The sequence below is a fragment of the Tachypleus tridentatus genome, chromosome 12 (genome assembly GCF_004210375.1).
Source record: "Tachypleus tridentatus isolate NWPU-2018 chromosome 12, ASM421037v1, whole genome shotgun sequence".
Lineage (NCBI taxonomy): Eukaryota > Metazoa > Arthropoda > Merostomata > Xiphosura > Limulidae > Tachypleus > Tachypleus tridentatus.
Window position 1 is genome coordinate 120,115,780 of NC_134836.1, and position 24,537 is coordinate 120,140,316.

The 24,537-nt window shown below is 36.1% G+C and overlaps 1 protein-coding gene across 1 annotated transcript in view; it reads right to left on the reverse strand.

Moving 5' to 3' along the window:
- The window catches only part of LOC143235747 (uncharacterized), a 159,571-nt gene that overhangs the window by 19,108 nt on the left and 115,926 nt on the right, over window positions 1–24,537 (reverse strand). The window contains 3 exon segments of the mRNA XM_076473951.1: window positions 219–359; window positions 22,367–22,519; window positions 23,044–23,228. Of these exon segments, the coding sequence (XP_076330066.1) occupies window positions 219–359; window positions 22,367–22,519; window positions 23,044–23,228 (479 nt within the window).

Sequence of the window (24,537 nt, forward strand, 5' to 3'; positions counted from 1 at the left end):
GCTATGTTGTTATCACACTACCATATCTAGTAAGATAAAATGTACAACTTTACAACAAATCTAAACATTATATAATGAATTCTGCAATAATAATTTGACAAGAAACTTTGATTTTTTGTTTGTTTTTTAACTTTTATAATTATTAACTGATAAGAACGTTTTTTTAACTTTAACATTTTATTTCTCACACACTTAAATTACTGGTTCACACTACCCACCAGCTGTGCCATTTTTCTTTTCACATTGTCTGTAACATCAACATGTTCTTCCAAATCTTGTTTCAGTTTCTCTCTCTGTTGTTTAAATATACTATTAAGTACATTTACAAGAATTTCTTTCCCTTTGTCACCTACCAACTCCTGCAAATAACAAATGATCAGTGCACACAATTTTCTTAATAGGGTGAGTACAAATTATACATATACGCATTTCTGTCTTGGGAGTTTTTATAAATTTAACAAGCAGTTTGGATTTAGGGCCCCCAAAAGTTTTCAACACATGAATTATTCATTAAATGGTTTAAAAACAGTTCTTTAACTGCGTATTCTCGACAATTTTGTAACATCAATACTCCTACAAATACATTGAGCAACTTACACATAACCAAAAACCTTACTCTTTCAAGGATAAACTAAATATTTAAACAAATCTATGGTTGGTATTCACAATCATATCTAAATAACTTACAAATACAGGACTATGCAAAAGCATTATGTGAATAACATATTTTGTCATTCTTTCTATTTTATGTGGCTAATTCTTCTACTTCATTACAGAATGTAAATTTTAACAATATGGTAATGCTTCACTAATATCTGTTTACAATTAATCAGTTAGGGTGAGAATACTTACCCTTTAGAATTCCCATATATTTGTACCGAGGGATACAAATAAGGATTCTACTTGAATGAACATACTGATCAAATTTAAGGTATTAAACAAATGTCATGGTACCCATGCAGTGCCTTAACTATATAGAAAGAAGCTAGTATATACATACATCGTACAAGTATATGTTAAAAGTAATAAATTTAATAGCTCTTCACAAAGAAACCTTGATAAAAATCATATTTAACATTATATATTAAGTTATGTTGTCATGTCATGGTCCAAAATCATAGAGAATTGTCAGTAGATCAGAGTGTTCACATAAAGCTTTACATGATGCTGGTTGGACTCTTACAAATTGCTGCAGACTTGAAATGCTCTCCAAACACTGTCAAATACATCTTAGATTGTAAGAGTGAGTCAAGTAAGTTTGAAAACAGGAAAGGAAGAGACGGAACACCTAAACACAATGTTACTAATGTTAAGTATCTGTTTATTTAACTACAAATCTCAAGCTTGAGATAAATGACCATGTACCAAATGACAGAAAAACTACTCAAATCTGCAGTGTCAAAACTCAATGAGAATGGAATATTTAGCAGTGTAAAAGTTAGAAACCTCTACTTCTATCTCCAAATACTGTCAACACTTAAATTTGTTAAACAAAAATTGGATTGTTGATGACTGGAAAAAGGTGCTAGGAAGAAAGTGATCACTTTATAACATGTTCCTAGAATCGAATAAAGTTTTTATTTTTCTTACAGCTTGTTCATCATTCTATATGTGATTGGTGAATATGAAATGTTCTCATATTTACATTAGGCATTAATAACTGTACAAAGAAAAACAAAAATAAATGTAATATATATGTTTGTTTAAAACATTTGACACGTTAGATATTCTGTTTCACAATTTAAAAAAGTTGGTTTGCTGGTCACTGTAACATTGTGAAAAGTTATTTTTATTATATGCTAGTGATCTTAAATGTAGTAAAACTGTATACGGAATTTTTAAAATCAAAATCTAAAGATAAAATTTACAGTTTTATAAAATAGATAAAGAAAAGTTTTACCAGAATCCAAGAAAACAAAAATCGGTTATTAAGACACGCAGCAGAAGAAAGCATTTTAAACTGTTACTTTAAAAACAAACACACGGAAAATTTAAACAGAGATTTTATTTACAGAAACTGCAAAGTTCATAAACTACTTTCTATCCATCAATTATTTTTGCAGTACATTAATATTAACCAAACAATAGGTGTGTCAAGCTTACAACCATCGGTGGTTAAAAGCTGTACACCTTTTCTATAAAGTTTTATAGTTCTTAGCTTATAGTTAGTTTAAATTGACTTGAAAACCGTGGTGACAACTTACTAGACAAGGTATTTTGTTTCATTGTCTTGAAAACTGTGGTGACAACTTACTAGACAAGGTACTTTGTTTCATTGTCTTGAAAACTGTGGTGACAACTTACTAGACAAGGTACTTTGTTTCATTGTCTTGAAAACTGTGGTGACAACTTACAAGACAAGGTACTTTGTTTCATTGTCTTGAAAACTGTGGTGACAACTTACTAGACAAGGTACTTTGTTTCATTGTCTTGAAAACTGTGGTGACAACTTACTAGACAAGGTACTTTGTTTCATTGTCTTGAAAACTGTGGTGACAACTTACTAGACAAGGTACTTTGTTTCATTGTCTTGAAAACTGTGGTGACAACTTACTAGACAAGGTACTTTGTTTCATTGTCTTGAAAACTGTGGTGACAACTTACTAGACAAGGTACTTTGTTTCATTGTCTTGGGAACCGTGGTGACAACTTACTAGACAAGGTACTTTGTTTCATTGTCTTGAAAACTGTGGTGACAACTTACTAGACAAGGTACTTTGTTTCATTGTCTTGAAAACTGTGGTGACAACTTACTAGACAAGGTACTTTGTTTCATTGTCTTGAAAACTGTGGTGACAACTTACTAGACAAGGTACTTTGTTTCATTGTCTTGAAAACTGTGGTGACAACTTACTAGACAAGGTACTTTGTTTCATTGTCTTGGGAACTGTGGTGACAACTTACTAGACAAGGTACTTTGTTTCATTGTCTTGAAAACTGTGGTGACAACTTACTAGACAAGGTACTTTGTTTCATTGTCTTGAAACCATGGTGACAACTTACTAGACAAGGTACTTTGTTTCATTGTCTTGAAAACCATGGTGACAACTTACTAGACAAGGTACTTTGTTTCATTGTCTTGAAACCTATGGTGACAACTTACTAGACAAGGTACTTTGTTTCATTGTCTTGAGAACAGTGGTGACAACTTACTAGACAAGGTACTTTGTTTCATTGTCTTGGGAACCGTGGTGACAACTTACTAGACAAGGTACTTTGTTTCATTGTCTTGGGAACTGTGGTGACAACTTACTAGACAAGGTACTTTGTTTCATTGTCTTGAAAACTGTGGTGACAACTTACTAGACAAGGTACTTTGTTTCATTGTCTTGAAAACTGTGGTGACAACTTACTAGACAAGGTACTTTGTTTCATTGTCTTGGGAACTGTGGTGACAACTTACTAGACAAGGTACTTTGTTTCATTGTCTTGGGAACTGTGGTGACAACTTACTAGACAAGGTACTTTGTTTCATTGTCTTGGGAACAGTGGTGACAACTTACTAGACAAGGTACTTTGTTTCATTGTCTTGAAAACTGTGGTGACAACTTACTAGACAAGGTACTTTGTTTCATTGTCTTGAAAACTGTGGTGACAACTTACTAGACAAGGTACTTTGTTTCATTGTCTTGAAAACTGTGGTGACAACTTACTAGACAAGGTACTTTGTTTCATTGTCTTGAAAACTGTGGTGACAACTTACTAGACAAGGTACTTTGTTTCATTGTCTTGAAAACTATGGTGACAACTTACTAGACAAGGTACTTTGTTTCATTGTCTTGAAAACCGTGGTGACAACTTACTAGACAAGGTACTTTGTTTCATTGTCTTGAAAACTGTGGTGACAACTTACTAGACAAGGTACTTTGTTTCATTGTCTTGAAAACTGTGGTGACAACTTACTAGACAAGGTACTTTGTTTCATTGTCTTGAAAACTGTGGTGACAACTTACTAGACAAGGTACTTTGTTTCATTGTCTTGAAAACTGTGGTGACAACTTACTAGACAAGGTACTTTGTTTCATTGTCTTGAAAACTGTGGTGACAACTTACTAGACAAGGTACTTTGTTTCATTGTCTTGGGAACCATGGTGACAACTTACTAGACAAGGTACTTTGTTTCATTGTCTTGAAAACTGTGGTGACAACTTACTAGACAAGGTACTTTGTTTCATTGTCTTGGGAACCGTGGTGACAACTTACTAGACAAGGTACTTTGTTTCATTGTCTTGAAAACTGTGGTGACAACTTACTAGACAAGGTACTTTGTTTCATTGTCTTGGGAACCATGGTGACAACTTACTAAACAAGGTACTTTGTTTCATTGTCTTGGGAACCATGGTGACAACTTACTAGACAAGGTACTTTGTTTCATTGTCTTGGGAACCATGGTGACAACTTACTAGACAAGGTACTTTGTTTCATTGTCTTGGAAACCATGGTGACAACTTACTAAACAAGGTACTTTGTTTCATTGTCTTGGAAACCATGGTGACAACTTACTAGACAAGGTACTTTGTTTCATTGTCTTGGAAACCATGGTGACAACTTACTAGACAAGGTACTTTGTTTCATTGTCTTGAGAACAGTGGTGACAACTTACTAGACAAGGTACTTTGTTTCATTGTCTTGGGAACAGTGGTGACAACTTACTAGACAAGGTACTTTGTTTCATTGTCTTGGGAACCGTGGTGACAACTTACTAGACAAGGTACTTTGTTTCATTGTCTTGAAAACTGTGGTGACAACTTACTAGACAAGGTACTTTGTTTCATTGTCTTGGGAACCATGGTGACAACTTACTAGACAAGGTACTTTGTTTCATTGTCTTGGGAACCGTGGTGACAACTTACTAGACAAGGTACTTTGTTTCATTGTCTTGGGAACTGTGGTGACAACTTACTAGACAAGGTACTTTGTTTCATTGTCTTGGGAACAGTGGTGACAACTTACTAGACAAGGTACTTTGTTTCATTGTCTTGGGAACTGTGGTGACAACTTACTAGACAAGGTACTTTGTTTCATTGTCTTGAAAACTGTGGTGACAACTTACTAGACAAGGAAAACTGTGGTGACTTTGTTTCATTGTCTTGAAAACTGTGGTGACAACTTACTAGACAAGGTACTTTGTTTCATTGTCTTGAAAACTGTGGTGACAACTTACTAGACAAGGTACTTTGTTTCATTGTCTTGGGAACTGTGGTGACAACTTACTAGACAAGGTACTTTGTTTCATTGTCTTGGGAACTGTGGTGACAACTTACTAGACAAGGTACTTTGTTTCATTGTCTTGAAAACTGTGGTGACAACTTACTAGACAAGGTACTTTGTTTCATTGTCTTGAAAACTGTGGTGACAACTTACTAGACAAGGTACTTTGTTTCATTGTCTTGAAAACTGTGGTGACAACTTACTAGACAAGGTACTTTGTTTCATTGTCTTGAAAACTGTGGTGACAACTTACTAGACAAGGTACTTTGTTTCATTGTCTTGAAAACTGTGGTGACAACTTACTAGACAAGGTACTTTGTTTCATTGTCTTGTGACAACTTACTAGACAAGGTACTTTGTTTCATTGTCTTGAAAACTGTGGTGACAACTTACTAGACAAGGTACTTTGTTTCATTGTCTTGAAAACTGTGGTGACAACTTACTAGACAAGGTACTTTGTTTCATTGTCTTGAAAACTGTGGTGACAACTTACTAGACAAGGTACTTTGTTTCATTGTCTTGGGAACCATGGTGACAACTTACTAGACAAGGTACTTTGTTTCATTGTCTTGGGAACCATGGTGACAACTTACTAGACAAGGTACTTTGTTTCATTGTCTTGGGAACCATGGTGACAACTTACTAGACAAGGTACTTTGTTTCATTGTCTTGAAAACTGTGGTGACAACTTACTAGACAAGGTACTTTGTTTCATTGTCTTGAAAACTGTGGTGACAACTTACTAGACAAGGTACTTTGTTTCATTGTCTTGAAAACTGTGGTGACAACTTACTAGACAAGGTACTTTGTTTCATTGTCTTGAAAACTGTGGTGACAACTTACTAGACAAGGTACTTTGTTTCATTGTCTTGAAAACTGTGGTGACAACTTACTAGACAAGGTACTTTGTTTCATTGTCTTGAAAACTGTGGTGACAACTTACTAGACAAGGTACTTTGTTTCATTGTCTTGAAAACTGTGGTGACAACTTACTAGACAAGGTACTTTGTTTCATTGTCTTGGGAACTGTGGTGACAACTTACTAGACAAGGTACTTTGTTTCATTGTCTTGAAAACTGTGGTGACAACTTACTAGACAAGGTACTTTGTTTCATTGTCTTGAAAACTGTGGTGACAACTTACTAGACAAGGTACTTTGTTTCATTGTCTTGAAAACTGTGGTGACAACTTACTAGACAAGGTACTTTGTTTCATTGTCTTGAAAACTGTGGTGACAACTTACTAGACAAGGTACTTTGTTTCATTGTCTTGGGAACCGTGGTGACAACTTACTAGACAAGGTACTTTGTTTCATTGTCTTGAAAACTGTGGTGACAACTTACTAGACAAGGTACTTTGTTTCATTGTCTTGAAAACTGTGGTGACAACTTACTAGACAAGGTACTTTGTTTCATTGTCTTGAAAACTGTGGTGACAACTTACTAGACAAGGTACTTTGTTTCATTGTCTTGGGAACCATGGTGACAACTTACTAGACAAGGTACTTTGTTTCATTGTCTTGGGAACCATGGTGACAACTTACTAGACAAAGTACTTTGTTTCATTGTCTTGGAAACCATGGTGACAACTTACTAAACAAGGTACTTTGTTTCATTGTCTTGAGAACAGTGGTGACAACTTACTAGACAAGGTACTTTGTTTCATTGTCTTGAAAACTGTGGTGACAACTTACTAGACAAGGTACTTTGTTTCATTGTCTTGAAAACTGTGGTGACAACTTACTAGACAAGGTACTTTGTTTCATTGTCTTGAAAACCGTGGTGACAACTTACTAGACAAGGTACTTTGTTTCATTGTCTTGGGAACCATGGTGACAACTTACTAGACAAGGTACTTTGTTTCATTGTCTTGGGAACCATAGTGACAACTTACTAGACAAGGTACTTTGTTTCATTGTCTTGGGAACCATAGTGACAACTTACTAGACAAGGTACTTTGTTTCACAACCATAGTGACAACTTACTAGACAAGGTACTTTGTTTCATTGTCTTGAAAACTGTGGTGACAACTTACTAGACAAGGTACTTTGTTTCATTGTCTTGAAAACTGTGGTGACAACTTACTAGACAAGGTACTTTGTTTCATTGTCTTGAAAACTGTGGTGACAACTTACTAGACAAGGTACTTTGTTTCATTGTCTTGAAAACTGTGGTGACAACTTACTAGACAAGGTACTTTGTTTCATTGTCTTGAAAACTGTGGTGACAACTTACTAGACAAGGTACTTTGTTTCATTGTCTTGGGAACCATGGTGACAACTTACTAGACAAGGTACTTTGTTTCATTGTCTTGGGAACTGTGGTGACAACTTACTAGACAAGGTACTTTGTTTCATTGTCTTGAAAACTGTGGTGACAACTTACTAGACAAGGTACTTTGTTTCATTGTCTTGGGAACCATGGTGACAACTTACTAGACAAGGTACTTTGTTTCATTGTCTTGGGAACCATGGTGACAACTTACTAAACAAAGTACTTTGTTTCATTGTCTTGGAAACCATGGTGACAACTTACTAGACAAGGTACTTTGTTTCATTGTCTTGAGAACAGTGGTGACAACTTACTAGACAAGGTACTTTGTTTCATTGTCTTGGGAACCGTGGTGACAACTTACTAGACAAGGTACTTTGTTTCATTGTCTTGGGAACCGTGGTGACAACTTACTAGACAAGGTACTTTGTTTCATTGTCTTGAAAACTGTGGTGACAACTTACTAGACAAGGTACTTTGTTTCATTGTCTTGAAAACTGTGGTGACAACTTACTAGACAAGGTACTTTGTTTCATTGTCTTGAAAACTGTGGTGACAACTTACTAGACAAGGTACTTTGTTTCATTGTCTTGAAAACTGTGGTGACAACTTACTAGACAAGGTACTTTGTTTCATTGTCTTGGGAACCATGGTGACAACTTACTAGACAAGGTACTTTGTTTCATTGTCTTGAAAACCATGGTGACAACTCACTAAACAAGGTACTTTGTTTCATTGTCTTGAGAACAGTGGTGACAACTTACTAGACAAGGTACTTTGTTTCATTGTCTTGAAAACTGTGGTGACAACTTACTAGACAAGGTACTTTGTTTCATTGTCTTGAAAACTGTGGTGACAACTTACTAGACAAGGTACTTTGTTTCATTGTCTTGAAAACTGTGGTGACAACTTACTAGACAAGGTACTTTGTTTCATTGTCTTGAAAACTGTGGTGACAACTTACTAGACAAGGTACTTTGTTTCATTGTCTTGGGAACAGTGGTGACAACTTACTAGACAAGGTACTTTGTTTCATTGTCTTGGGAACTGTGGTGACAACTTACTAGACAAGGTACTTTGTTTCATTGTCTTGAAAACTGTGGTGACAACTTACTAGACAAGGTACTTTGTTTCATTGTCTTGAAAACTGTGGTGACAACTTACTAGACAAGGTACTTTGTTTCATTGTCTTGGGAACCGTGGTGACAACTTACTAGACAAGGTACTTTGTTTCATTGTCTTGGGAACCGTGGTGACAACTTACTAGACAAGGTACTTTGTTTCATTGTCTTGAAAACTGTGGTGACAACTTACTAGACAAGGTACTTTGTTTCATTGTCTTGAAAACTGTGGTGACAACTTACTAAACAAGGTACTTTGTTTCATTGTCTTGAAAACTGTGGTGACAACTTACTAGACAAGGTACTTTGTTTCATTGTCTTGAAAACTGTGGTGACAACTTACTAGACAAGGTACTTTGTTTTATTGTCTTGAAAACTGTGGTGACAACTTACTAGACAAGGTACTTTGTTTCATTGTCTTGGGAACCATGGTGACAACTTACTAGACAAGGTACTTTGTTTCAATGTCTTGGGAACTGTGGTGACAACTTACTAGACAAGGTACTTTGTTTCATTGTCTTGAAAACTGTGGTGACAACTTACTAGACAAGGTACTTTGTTTCATTGTCTTGGGAACCATAGTGACAACTTACTAGACAAGGTACTTTGTTTCATTGTCTTGGGAACCATGGTGACAACTTACTAAACAAAGTACTTTGTTTCATTGTCTTGGAAACCATGGTGACAACTTACTAAACAAGGTACTTTGTTTCATTGTCTTGAGAACAGTGGTGACAACTTACTAGACAAGGTACTTTGTTTCATTGTCTTGGGAACCGTGGTGACAACTTACTAGACAAGGTACTTTGTTTCATTGTCTTGGGAACCGTGGTGACAACTTACTAGACAAGGTACTTTGTTTCATTGTCTTGGGAACCGTGGTGACAACTTACTAGACAAGGTACTTTGTTTCATTGTCTTGAAAACTGTGGTGACAACTTACTAGACAAGGTACTTTGTTTCATTGTCTTGAAAACTGTGGTGACAACTTACTAGACAAGGTACTTTGTTTCATTGTCTTGAAAACTGTGGTGACAACTTACTAGACAAGGTACTTTGTTTCATTGTCTTGAAAACTGTGGTGACAACTTACTAGACAAGGTACTTTGTTTCATTGTCTTGAAAACTGTGGTGACAACTTACTAGACAAGGTACTTTGTTTCATTGTCTTGAAAACTGTGGTGACAACTTACTAGACAAGGTACTTTGTTTCATTGTCTTGAAAACTGTGGTGACAACTTACTAGACAAGGTACTTTGTTTCATTGTCTTGAAAACTGTGGTGACAACTTACTAGACAAGGTACTTTGTTTCATTGTCTTGGGAACCATGGTGACAACTTACTAAACAAGGTACTTTGTTTCATTGTCTTGGAAACCATGGTGACAACTTACTAAACAAGGTACTTTGTTTCATTGTCTTGAGAACAGTGGTGACAACTTACTAGACAAGGTACTTTGTTTCATTGTCTTGGGAACAGTGGTGACAACTTACTAGACAAGGTACTTTGTTTCATTGTCTTGGGAACCATGGTGACAACTTACTAAACAAGGTACTTTGTTTCATTGTCTTGGGAACCATAGTGACAACTTACTAGACAAGGTACTTTGTTTCATTGTCTTGGGAACCATGGTGACAACTTACTAAACAAGGTACTTTGTTTCATTGTCTTGGAAACCATGGTGACAACTTACTAAACAAGGTACTTTGTTTCATTGTCTTGGAAACCATGGTGACAACTTACTAAACAAGGTACTTTGTTTCATTGTCTTGGAAACCATGGTGACAACTTACTAAACAAGGTACTTTGTTTCATTGTCTTGAGAACAGTGGTGACAACTTACTAGACAAGGTACTTTGTTTCTTGTCTTGGGAACAGTGGTGACAACTTACTAGACAAGATACTTTGTTTCATTGTCTTGGGAACCGTGGTGACAACTTACTAGACAAGGTACTTTGTTTCATTGTCTTGAAAACTGTGGTGACAACTTACTAGACAAGGTACTTTGTTTCATTGTCTTGGGAACCGTGGTGACAACTTACTAGACAAGGTACTTTGTTTCATTGTCGTGGGAACCGTGGTGACAACTTACTAGACAAGGTACTTTGTTTCAATGTCTTGGGAACTGTGGTGACAACTTACTAGACAAGGTACTTTGTTTCATTGTCTTGGGAACAGTGATGACAACTTACTAGACAAGGTACTTTGTTTCAATGTCTTAAGAACTGTGGTGACAACTTACTAGACAAGGTACTTTGTTTCATTGTCTTGAAAACTGTGGTGACAACTTACTAGACAAGGTACTTTGTTTCATTGTCTTGAAAACTGTGGTGACAACTTACTAGACAAGGTACTTTGTTTCATTGTCTTGAAAACTGTGGTGACAACTTACTAGACAAGGTACTTTGTTTCATTGTCTTGGGAACCGTGGTGACAACTTACTAGACAAGGTACTTTGTTTCATTGTCTTGGGAACCGTGGTGACAACTTACTAGACAAGGTACTTTGTTTCATTGTCTTGAAAACTGTGGTGACAACTTACTAGACAAGGTACTTTGTTTCATTGTCTTGAAAACTGTGGTGACAACTTACTAAACAAGGTACTTTGTTTCATTGTCTTGAAAACTGTGGTGACAACTTACTAGACAAGGTACTTTGTTTCATTGTCTTGAAAACTGTGGTGACAACTTACTAGATAAGGTACTTTGTTTTATTGTCTTGAAAACTGTGGTGACAACTTACTAGACAAGGTACTTTGTTTCATTGTCTTGGGAACCGTGGTGACAACTTACTAGACAAGGTACTTTGTTTCATTGTCTTGAAAACTGTGGTGACAACTTACTAGACAAGGTACTTTGTTTCATTGTCTTGAAAACTGTGGTGACAACTTACTAGACAAAGTACTTTGTTTCATTGTCTTGAAAACTGTGGTGACAACTTACTAGACAAGGTACTTTGTTTCATTGTCTTGAAAACTGTGGTGACAACTTACTAGACAAGGTACTTTGTTTCATTGTCTTGAAAACTGTGGTGACAACTTACTAGACAAGGTACTTTGTTTCATTGTCTTGAAAACTGTGGTGACAACTTACTAGACAAGGTACTTTGTTTCATTGTCTTGAAAACTGTGGTGACAACTTACTAGACAAGGTACTTTGTTTCATTGTCTTGGGAACCATGGTGACAACTTACTAAACAAGGTACTTTGTTTCATTGTCTTGGAAACCGTGGTGACAACTTACTAAACAAGGTACTTTGTTTCATTGTCTTGAGAACAGTGGTGACAACTTACTAGACAAGGTACTTTGTTTCATTGTCTTGGGAACAGTGGTGACAACTTACTAGACAAGGTACTTTGTTTCATTGTCTTGGGAACCATGGTGACAACTTACTAGACAAGGTACTTTGTTTCATTGTCTTGGGAACCATAGTGACAACTTACTAGACAAGGTACTTTGTTTCATTGTCTTGGGAACCATGGTGACAACTTACTAAACAAGGTACTTTGTTTCATTGTCTTGGAAACCATGGTGACAACTTACTAAACAAGGTACTTTGTTTCATTGTCTTGGAAACCATGGTGACAACTTACTAAACAAGGTACTTTGTTTCATTGTCTTGAGAACAGTGGTGACAACTTACTAGACAAGGTACTTTGTTTCTTGTCTTGGGAACAGTGGTGACAACTTACTAGACAAGATACTTTGTTTCATTGTCTTGGGAACCGTGGTGACAACTTACTAGACAAGGTACTTTGTTTCATTGTCTTGAAAACTGTGGTGACAACTTACTAGACAAGGTACTTTGTTTCATTGTCTTGGGAACCGTGGTGACAACTTACTAGACAAGGTACTTTGTTTCATTGTCTTGGGAACCGTGGTGACAACTTACTAGACAAGGTACTTTGTTTCATTGTCTTGGGAACTGTGGTGACAACTTACTAGACAAGGTACTTTGTTTCATTGTCTTGGGAACAGTGATGACAACTTACTAGACAAGGTACTTTGTTTCAATGTCTTGGGAACTGTGGTGACAACTTACTAGACAAGGTACTTTGTTTCATTGTCTTGAAAACTGTGGTGACAACTTACTAGACAAGGTACTTTGTTTCATTGTCTTGAAAACTGTGGTGACAACTTACTAGACAAGGTACTTTGTTTCATTGTCTTGAAAACTGTGGTGACAACTTACTAGACAAGGTACTTTGTTTCATTGTCTTGGGAACCGTGGTGACAACTTACTAGACAAGGTACTTTGTTTCATTGTCTTGGGAACCGTGGTGACAACTTACTAGACAAGGTACTTTGTTTCATTGTCTTGAAAACTGTGGTGACAACTTACTAGACAAGGTACTTTGTTTCATTGTCTTGAAAACTGTGGTGACAACTTACTAAACAAGGTACTTTGTTTCATTGTCTTGAAAACTGTGGTGACAACTTACTAGACAAGGTACTTTGTTTCATTGTCTTGAAAACTGTGGTGACAACTTACTAGATAAGGTACTTTGTTTTATTGTCTTGAAAACTGTGGTGACAACTTACTAGACAAGGTACTTTGTTTCATTGTCTTGGGAACCATGGTGACAACTTACTAGACAAGGTACTTTGTTTCATTGTCTTGAAAACTGTGGTGACAACTTACTAGACAAGGTACTTTGTTTCATTGTCTTGAAAACTGTGGTGACAACTTACTAGACAAGGTACTTTGTTTCATTGTCTTGAAAACTGTGGTGACAACTTACTAGACAAGGTACTTTGTTTCATTGTCTTGGGAACCATGGTGACAACTTACTAAACAAGGTACTTTGTTTCATTGTCTTGGGAACCATAGTGACAACTTACTAGACAAGGTACTTTGTTTCATTGTCTGGAAAACCGTGGTGACAACTTACTAGACAAGGTAATTTGTTTCATTGTCTTGAAAACCGTGGTGACAACTTACTAGACAAGGTACTTTGTTTCATTGTCTTGAAAACCGTGGTGACAACTTACTAGACAAGGTACTTTGTTTCATTGTCTTGAAAACCGTGGTGACAACTTACTAGACAAGGTACTTTGTTTCATTGTCTTCAAAACTGTGGTGACAACTTACTAGACAAGGTACTTTGTTTCATTGTCTTGAAAACTGTGGTGACAACTTACTAGACAAGGTACTTTGTTTCATTGTCTTGAAAACTGTGGTGACAACTTACTAGACAAGGTACTTTGTTTCATTGTCTTGAAAACTGTGGTGACAACTTACTAGACAAGGTACTTTGTTTCATTGTCTTGGGAACAGTGGTGACAACTTACTAGACAAGGTACTTTGTTTCATTGTCTTGAAAACTGTGGTGACAACTTACTAGACAAGGTACTTTGTTTCATTGTCTTGAAAACTGTGGTGACAACTTACTAGACAAGGTACTTTGTTTCATTGTCTTGAAAACTGTGGTGACAACTTACTAGACAAGGTACTTTGTTTCATTGTCTTGAAAACTGTGGTGACAACTTACTAGACAAGGTACTTTGTTTCATTGTCTTGAAAACTGTGGTGACAACTTACTAGACAAGGTACTTTGTTTCATTGTCTTGGGAACCGTGGTGACAACTTACTAGACAAGGTACTTTGTTTCATTGTCTTGAAAACTGTGGTGACAACTTACTAGACAAGGTACTTTGTTTCATTGTCTTGGGAACAGTGATGACAACTTACTAGACAAGGTACTTTGTTTCAATGTCTTGGGAACTGTGGTGACAACTTACTAGACAAGGTACTTTGTTTCATTGTCTTGGGAACCATAGTGACAACTTACTAGACAAGGTACTTTGTTTCATTGTCTTGGGAACCATGGTGACAACTTACTAAACAAAGTACTTTGTTTCATTGTCTTGGAAACCATGGTGACAACTTACTAAACAAGGTACTTTGTTTCATTGTCTTGAGAACAGTGGTGACAACTTACTAGACAAGGTACTTTGTTTCATTGTCTTGGGAACCGTGGTGACAACTTACTAGACAAGGTACTTTGTTTCATTGTCTTGAAAACTGTGGTGACAACTTACTAGACAAGGTACTTTGTTTCATTGTCTTGAAAACTGTGGTGACAACTTCCTAGACAAGGTACTTTGTTTCATTGTCTTGAAAACTGTGGTGACAACTTACTAGACAAGGTACTTTGTTTCATTGTCTTGAAAACTGTGGTGACAACTTACTAGACAAGGTACTTTGTTTCATTGTCTTGAAAACTGTGGTGACAACTTACTAGACAAGGTACTTTGTTTCATTGTCTTGAAAACTGTGGTGACAACTTACTAGACAAGGTACTTTGTTTCATTGTCTTGAAAACTGTGGTGACAACTTACTAGACAAGGTACTTTGTTTCATTGTCTTGAAAACTGTGGTGACAACTTACTAGACAAGGTACTTTGTTTCATTGTCTTGAAAACTGTGGTGACAACTTACTAGACAAGGTACTTTGTTTCATTGTCTTGGGAACCATGGTGACAACTTACTAAACAAGGTACTTTGTTTCATTGTCTTGAGAACAGTGGTGACAACTTACTAGACAAGGTACTTTGTTTCATTGTCTTGGGAACCATGGTGACAACTTACTAAACAAGGTACTTTGTTTCATTGTCTTGAGAACAGTGGTGACAACTTACTAGACAAGGTACTTTGTTTCATTGTCTTGAGAACAGTGGTGACAACTTACTAGACAAGGTACTTTGTTTCATTGTCTTGGGAACCGTGGTGACAACTTACTAGACAAGGTACTTTGTTTCATTGTCTTGAAAACTGTGGTGACAACTTACTAGACAAGGTACTTTGTTTCATTGTCTTGAAAACTGTGGTGACAACTTACTAGACAAGGTACTTTGTTTCATTGTCTTGAAAACTGTGGTGACAACTTACTAGACAAGGTGCTTTGTTTCATTGTCTTGAAAACTGTGGTGACAACTTACTAGACAAGGTACTTTGTTTCATTGTCTTGAAAACTGTGGTGACAACTTACTAGACAAGGTACTTTGTTTCATTGTCTTGAAAACTGTGGTGACAACTTACTAGACAAGGTACTTTGTTTCATTGTCTTGAAAACTGTGGGGACAACTTACTAGACAAGGTACTTTGTTTCATTGTCTTGAAAACTGTGGGGACAACTTACTAGACAAGGTACTTTGTTTCATTGTCTTGGGAACTGTGGTGACAACTTACTAGACAAGGTACTTTGTTTCATTGTCTTGGGAACTGTGGTGACAACTTACTAGACAAGGTACTTTGTTTCATTGTCTTGAAAACTGTGGTGACAACTTACTAGACAAGGTACTTTGTTTCATTGTCTTGGGAACTGTGGTGACAACTTACTAGACAAGGTACTTTGTTTCATTGTCTTGGGAACCGTGGTGACAACTTACTAGACAAGGTACTTTGTTTCATTGTCTTGAAAACTGTGGTGACAACTTACTAGACAAGGTACTTTGTTTCATTGTCTTGGGAACCATGGTGACAACTTACTAGACAAGGTACTTTGTTTCATTGTCTTGGGAACTGTGGTGACAACTTACTAGACAAGGTACTTTGTTTCATTGTCTTGGGAACTGTGGTGACAACTTACTAGACAAGGTACTTTGTTTCATTGTCTTGGGAACTGTGGTGACAACTTACTAGACAAGGTACTTTGTTTCATTGTCTTGGGAACTGTGGTGACAACTTACTAGACAAGGTACTTTGTTTCATTGTCTTGAAAACTGTGGTGACAACTTACTAGACAAGGTACTTTGTTTCATTGTCTTGAAAACTGTGGTGACAACTTACTAGACAAGGTACTTTGTTTCATTGTCTTGAAAACTGTGGTGACAACTTACTAGACAAGGTACTTTGTTTCATTGTCTTGAAAACTGTGGTGACAACTTACTAGACAAGGTACTTTGTTTCATTGTCTTGAAAACTGTGGTGACAACTTACTAGACAAGGTACTTTGTTTCATTGTCTTGAAAACTGTGGTGACAACTTACTAGACAAGGTACTTTGTTTCATTGTCTTGGGAACCATGGTGACAACTTACTAGACAAGGTACTTTGTTTCATTGTCTTGAAAACTGTGGTGACAACTTACTAGACAAGGTACTTTGTTTCATTGTCTTGGGAACCATAGTGACAACTTACTAGACAAGGTACTTTGTTTCATTGTCTTGGGAACCATAGTGACAACTTACTAGACAAGGTACTTTGTTTCATTGTCTTGGGAACCATAGTGACAACTTACTAGACAAGGTACTTTGTTTCATTGTCTTGGGAACCATAGTGACAACTTACTAGACAAGGTACTTTGTTTCATTGTCTTGGGAACCATAGTGACAACTTACTAGACAAGGTACTTTGTTTCATTGTCTTGAAAACTGTGGTGACAACTTACTAGACAAGGTACTTTGTTTCATTGTCTTGAAAACTGTGGTGACAACTTACTAGACAAGGTACTTTGTTTCATTGTCTTGAAAACTGTGGTGACAACTTACTAGACAAGGTACTTTGTTTCATTGTCTTGAAAACTGTGGTGACAACTTACTAGACAAGGTACTTTGTTTCATTGTCTTGAAAACTGTGGTGACAACTTACTAGACAAGGTACTTTGTTTCATTGTCTTGAAAACTGTGGTGACAACTTACTAGACAAGGTACTTTGTTTCATTGTCTTGAAAACTGTGGTGACAACTTACTAGACAAGGTACTTTGTTTCATTGTCTTGGGAACCATGGTGACAACTTACTAGACAAGGTACTTTGTTTCATTGTCTTGGAAACCATGGTGACAACTTACTAAACAAGGTACTTTGTTTCATTGTCTTGAGAACAGTGGTGACAACTTACTAGACAAGGTACTTTGTTTCATTGTCTTGGGAACAGTGGTGACAACTTACTAGACAAGGTACTTTGTTTCATTGTCTTGGGAACCATGGTGACAACTTACTAGACAAGGTACTTTGTTTCATTGTCTTGAAAACTGTGGTGACAACTTACTAGACAAGGTACTTTGTTTCATTGTCTTGAAAACTGTGGTGACAACTTACTAGACAAGGTACTTTGTTTCATTGTCTTGGGAACCATGGTGACAACTTACTAAACAAGGTACTTTGTTTCATTGTCTTGGGAACCATGGTGACAACTTACTAGACAAGGTACTTTGTTTCATTGTCTTGAAAACTGTGGTGACAACTTACTAGACAAGGTACTTTGTTTCATTGTCTTGAAAACTGTGGTGACAACTTACTAGACAAGGTACTTTGTTTCATTGTCTTGAAAACTGTGGTGACAACTTACTAGACAAGGTACTTTGTTTCATTGTCTTGAAAACTGTGGTGACAACTTACTAGACAAGGTACTTTGTTTCATTGTCTTGAAAACTGTGGTGACAACTTACTAGACAAGGTACTTTGTTTCATTGTCTTGGGAACTGTGGTGACAACTTACTAGACAAGGTACTTTGTTTCATTGTCTTGGGAACCGTGGTGACAACTTACTAGACAAGGTACTTTGTTTCATTGTCTTGAAAACTGTGGTGACAACTTACTAGACAAGGTACTTTGTTTCATTGTCTTGGGAACCATGGTGACAACTTACTAGACAAGGTACTTTGTTTCATTGTCTTGGGAACTGTGGTGACAACTTACTAGACAAGGTACTTTGTTTCATTGTCTTGGGAACTGTGGTGACAACTTACTAGACAAGGTACTTTGTTTCATTGTCTTGGGAACTGTGGTGACAACTTACCAGACAAGGTACTTTGTTTCATTGTCTTGGGAACTGTGGTGACAACTTACTAGACAAGGTACTTTGTTTCATTGTCTTGAAAACTGTGGTGACAACTTACTAGACAAGGTACTTTGTTTCATTGTCTTGAAAACTGTGGTGACAACTTACTAGACAAGGTACTTTGTTTCATTGTCTTGAAAACTGTGGTGACAACTTACTAGACAAGGTACTTTGTTTCATTGTCTTGAAAACTGTGGTGACAACTTACTAGACAAGGTACTTTGTTTCATTGTCTTGAAAACTGTGGTGACAACTTACTAGACAAGGTACTTTGTTTCATTGTCTTGGGAACCATGGTGACAACTTACTAGACAAGGTACTTTGTTTCATTGTCTTGAAAACTGTGGTGACAACTTACTAGACAAGGTACTTTGTTTCATTGTCTTGGGAACCATAGTGACAACTTACTAGACAAGGTACTTTGTTTCATTGTCTTGGGAACCATAGTGACAACTTACTAGACAAGGTACTTTGTTTCATTGTCTTGGGAACCATAGTGACAACTTACTAGACAAGGTACTTTGTTTCATTGTCTTGGGAACCATAGTGACAACTTACTAGACAAGGTACTTTGTTTCATTGTCTTGGGAACCATAGTGACAACTTACTAGACAAGGTACTTTGTTTCATTGTCTTGAAAACTGTGGTGACAACTTACTAGACAAGGTACTTTGTTTCATTGTCTTGAAAACTGTGGTGACAACTTACTAGACAAGGTACTTTGTTTCATTGTCTTGAAAACTGTGGTGACAACTTACTAGACAAGGTACTTTGTTTCATTGTCTTGAAAACTGTGGTGACAACTTACTAGACAAGGTACTTTGTTTCATTGTCTTGAAAACTGTGGTGACAACTTACTAGACAAGGTACTTTGTTTCATTGTCTTGGGAACCATGGTGACAACTTACTAAACAAGGTACTTTGTTTCATTGTCTTGGAAACCATGGTGACAACTTACTAAACAAGGTACTTTGTTTCATTGTCTTGAGAACAGTGGTGACAACTTACTAGACAAGGTACTTTGTTTCATTGTCTTGGGAACAGTGGTGACAACTTACTAGACAAGGTACTTTGTTTCATTGTCTTGGGAACCATGGTGACAACTTACTAGACAAGGTACTTTGTTTCATTGTCTTGAAAACTGTGGTGACAACTTACTAGACAAGGTACTTTGTTTCATTGTCTTGAAAACTGTGGTGACAACTTACTAGACAAGGTACTTTGTTTCATTGTCTTGAAAACTGTGGTGACAACTTACTAGACAAGGTACTTTGTTTCATTGTCTTGAAAACTGTGGTGACAACTTACTAGACAAGGTACTTTGTTTCATTGTCTTGAAAACTGTGGTGACAACTTACTAGACAAGGTACTTTGTTTCATTGTCTTGAAAACTGTGGTGACAACTTACTAGACAAGGTACTTTGTTTCATTGTCTTGGGAACCATGGTGACAACTTACTAAACAAGGTACTTTGTTTCATTGTCTTGGAAACCATGGTGACAACTTACTAAACAAGGTACTTTGTTTCATTGTCTTGAGAACAGTGGTGACAACTTACTAGACAAGGTACTTTGTTTCATTGTCTTGGGAACAGTGGTGACAACTTACTAGACAAGGTACTTTGTTTCATTGTCTTGGGAACCGTGGTGACAACTTACTAGACAAGGTACTTTGTTTCATTGTCTTGAAAACTGTGGTGACAACTTACTAGACAAGGTACTTTGTTTCATTGTCTTGAAAACTGTGGTGACAACTTACTAGAGAAGGTACTTTGTTTCATTGTTTTGAAAACTGTGGTGACAACTTACTAGACAAGGTGCTTTGTTTCATTGTCTTGAAAACTGTGGTGACAACTTACTAGACAAGGTACTTTGTTTCATTGTCTTGAAAACTGTGGTGACAACTTACTAGACAAGGTACTTTGTTTCATTGTCTTGAAAACTGTGGTGACAACTTACTAGACAAGGTACTTTGTTTCATTGTCTTGAAAACTGTGGTGACAACTTACTAGACAAGGTACTTTGTTTCATTGTCTTGAAAACTGTGAAGACAACTTACTAGACAAGGTACTTTGTTTCATTGTCTTGAAAACTGTGAAGACAACTTACTAGACAAGGTACTTTGTTTCATTGTCTTGAAAACTGTGGGGACAACTTACTAGACAAGGTACTTTGTTTCATTGTCTTAGGAACTGTGGTGACAACTTACTAGACAAGGTACTTTGTTTCATTGTCTTGGGAACTGTGGTGACAACTTACTAGACAAGGTACTTTGTTTCATTGTCTTGGGAACCATGGTGACAACTTACTAGACAAGGTACTTTGTTTCATTGTCTTGGGAACCATAGTGACAACTTACTAGACAAGGTACTTTGTTTCATTGTCTTGGGAACCGTGGTGACAACTTACTAGACAAGGTACTTTGTTTCATTGTCTTGGGAACCATGGTGACAACTTACTAGACAAGGTACTTTGTTTCATTGTCTTGGGAACCATGGTGACAACTTACTAGACAAGGTACTTTGTTTCATTGTCTTGGGAACCGTGGTGACAACTTACTAGACAAGGTACTTTGTTTCATTGTCTTGGGAACCGTGGTGACAACTTACTAGACAAGGTACTTTGTTTCATTGTCTTGGGAACCGTGGTGACAACTTACTAGACAAGGTACTTTGTTTCATTGTCTTGAAAACTGTGGTGACAACTTACTAGACAAGGTACTTTGTTTCATTGTCTTGAAAACTGTGGTGACAACTTACTAGACAAGGTACTTTGTTTCATTGTCTTGAAAACTGTGGTGACAACTTACTAGACAAGGTACTTTGTTTCATTGTCTTGAAAACTGTGGTGACAACTTACTAGACAAGGTACTTTGTTTCATTGTCTTGGGAACCGTGGTGACAACTTACTAGACAAGGTACTTTGTTTCATTGTCTTGGGAACCGTGGTGACAACTTACTAGACAAGGTACTTTGTTTCATTGTCTTGAAAACTGTGGTGACAACTTACTAGACAAGGTACTTTGTTTCATTGTCTTGGGAACCATGGTGACAACTTACTAGACAAGGTACTTTGTTTCATTGTCTTGGGAACCATGGTGACAACTTACTAGACAAGGTACTTTGTTTCATTGTCTTGGGAACTGTGGTGACAACTTACTAGACAAGGTACTTTGTTTCATTGTCTTGAAAACTGTGGTGACAACTTACTAGACAAGGTACTTTGTTTCATTGTCTTGAAAACTGTGGTGACAACTTACTAGACAAGGTACTTTGTTTCATTGTCTTGGGAACCATAGTGACAACTTACTAGACAAGGTACTTTGTTTCAATGTCTTGAAAACTGTGGTGACAACTTACTAGACAAGGTACTTTGTTTCATTGTCTTGAAAACTGGTGACAACTTACTAGACAAGGTACTTTGTTTCATTGTCTTGAAAACTGTGGTGACAACTTACTACACAAGGTACTTTGTTTCAAGGTCTTGAAAACTGTGGTGACAACTTACTAGACAAGGTACTTTGTTTCATTGTCTTGAAAACTGTGGTGACAACTTACTAGACAAGGTACTTTGTTTCAATGTCTTGAAAACTGTGGTGACAACTTACTAGACAAGGTACTTTGTTTCAATGTCTTGAAAACTGTGGTGACAACTTACTAGATAAGGTACTTTGTTTCATTGTCTTGAAAACTGTGGTGACAACTTACTAGACAAGGTACTTTGTTTCATTGTCTTGAAAACTGTGGTGACAACTTACTAGACAAGGTACTTTGGAGAGGAGAATGTTCATTTAATCACAATATTCTTACTACTTTCATTTTTACCATAATTCTTGGGTCTACAAACACAGATTAAAATATCTCTTGGATATATAGTTCAAGTGTTGAAGATAATCAAAATATCAAATGTAATACACTGGGTTTATGTGTGGTTCAAATCATTAATAACATAGTAAAATATATTCCAGCAGTCAATAACTTACCTCTTTCATCAAAGATTTCAAGACTTGCAGTTCTTCTATATACAACTGTTTTTCTTTCTCACTATATTGAAGTTCTTTGGTTTTTCCTGGTGGCACATTTAGTGAGGAAGCTACATGACTTTGCAACTGTTTATGTTCTGTCAAGGAAAGAACCTATAAGAAAGGAAAGACAAAAATAACATCAACACAAATGTTTTTGAGCAGTATGCATCTAAAACGTCATGTCATTGACTGACTGACAATTTTACACACTGCATTAAATTAGTAGCTAGATTATAATACACACACTATCATCATAATATGTGTTTGCCATCACTTTCCTTCTAAGTAGAATTAATATAATCAACAAGTTTAAGCTAGTAATGACATAGCAGGTTGTAAAACTTGACTTCTGTGATTAGGTACACTACAGAAAACTGTTGCATTAATAACATTCTATAGATATTAATAACATTCTATAGATATAATCTACTTCATTCTATTTTCTATAACCTTTTTTTAAATATAAACTAATATTTTTCATCTCTACTAATTTTTGTATTTTATTAGCCTATAACACAACTTCAATAACTTACACTCACAAAGTGACAATAAAGTTAGATTTTTTTTTAACATTTTGAAGTTAACAGACCACAACAAGCAATAAAGATAAAATGTTGTGACGTTACAAGACTTACTTGTGTCCCTTCAATGTACACCTTCTGCAGTAATTTCTTTATTTCAGGAGGCAAAACTTTGTCACTTTCTCCTACAAAGTCAGAGCTGTATTCTGATGGTGGGTCACCACTCTCATACTTAGACGTACCATCACTGCTACTAGTGCTGGTTTCTCTGTATGGATTTGGTGAATTCTGTTTTGAGCCTGGAACAAATGTGCCCTTTTTGTACTAATATGACAAAATTATTATGTCATTTTATGAATACTAAGATTATAACAACAGTTTCTACTGTTAATTAGAAGGGTTACATGAGACAGAATTGTGTGTATTACAGCAGAAGGCTACCATGTATGACAATGGTAAGATAACTGTGAAGTTAAAATGCCAGGTTAAAGAATTTGTCCATCTAATACTTCTTCCAGAGTCACAGAAATTGCCTGATAATACACCAATACCCTTAACAAAAATTCTCAGGTGTGTAGTTTTTTGTCATAATGAGTGTGACACTGATGAAATTTTGCCTCATCAGTAACTGCCAAAAATGGTCAGTAATTCAGTGTCATGGACAAGTGTCTGTATTCTGGGCCTAGAAGCAACTGAATCATTAACGTGAGTTTGAATTTGTCAGTGTCATCCTATTGTGTATCTGTCCTCAAGAAAGAAAGACAAAACATTCTCTCTTCTTTTAATTTTAGTACTATTCCATATTTTAATTGCAGGACAGATCGAAAAATTTCTGGGCCTGATATCATTACAATTATCATAAAACAGTATCTTTTCTGAACATGGTTTTTAAAAAACTAAGTTTGTTCACTTACCTACATTATATGAATACAATAAACTTAACAATTACATTCAATGAATAAGGATTTGAATCACTGAAATATTTTGCCTTTTCCTATAACACCCGTTAAACCTACATCTATGTTTAATCATTTTTAAAGCTGCATTTCCTTAACTGTTCAGACCATATGTTGTGACATCACGAAAAGGTGGTAATTAAGAATTAGGCTTAAAGAAAGAAAATTGGGCATGGCTAATAGTATTCATAAAGAATGATAGTTTTGTAGCAAATGAAAACATATGCTCTGAAACAGACAAAAATTCTAAAACAACAATAACCTTGTTTACAAGGGAATTCTCGAAACTTAACACACATTTGAATTTTTAAGGTTTTCTTTTGCAAATTACACTAAACTGTTACAAAATGTTGATTTAAAAATATTTTTGAGTCAAGAATTGTTAAAACAGAGTTAAAATTATTTTTCTCCTTAAATTTTAAAAATTTGATATACAGATGCACTCTTGATAACTGAAAAACACTTTGTGACCTGAAAAGGATATGTTTATGGAGTTAGGTTTTGCATAACTTTTAACTACCAATCATGAATGCCTTTGATAATTATCTTACATGAACTGGGTGTGCAGCTTTTTCAAATGGCTACCTTAAATGGGAGACAAGAAAAATGCCCAGACATATCCATTCACAACACACACAAAATAACAAAGATT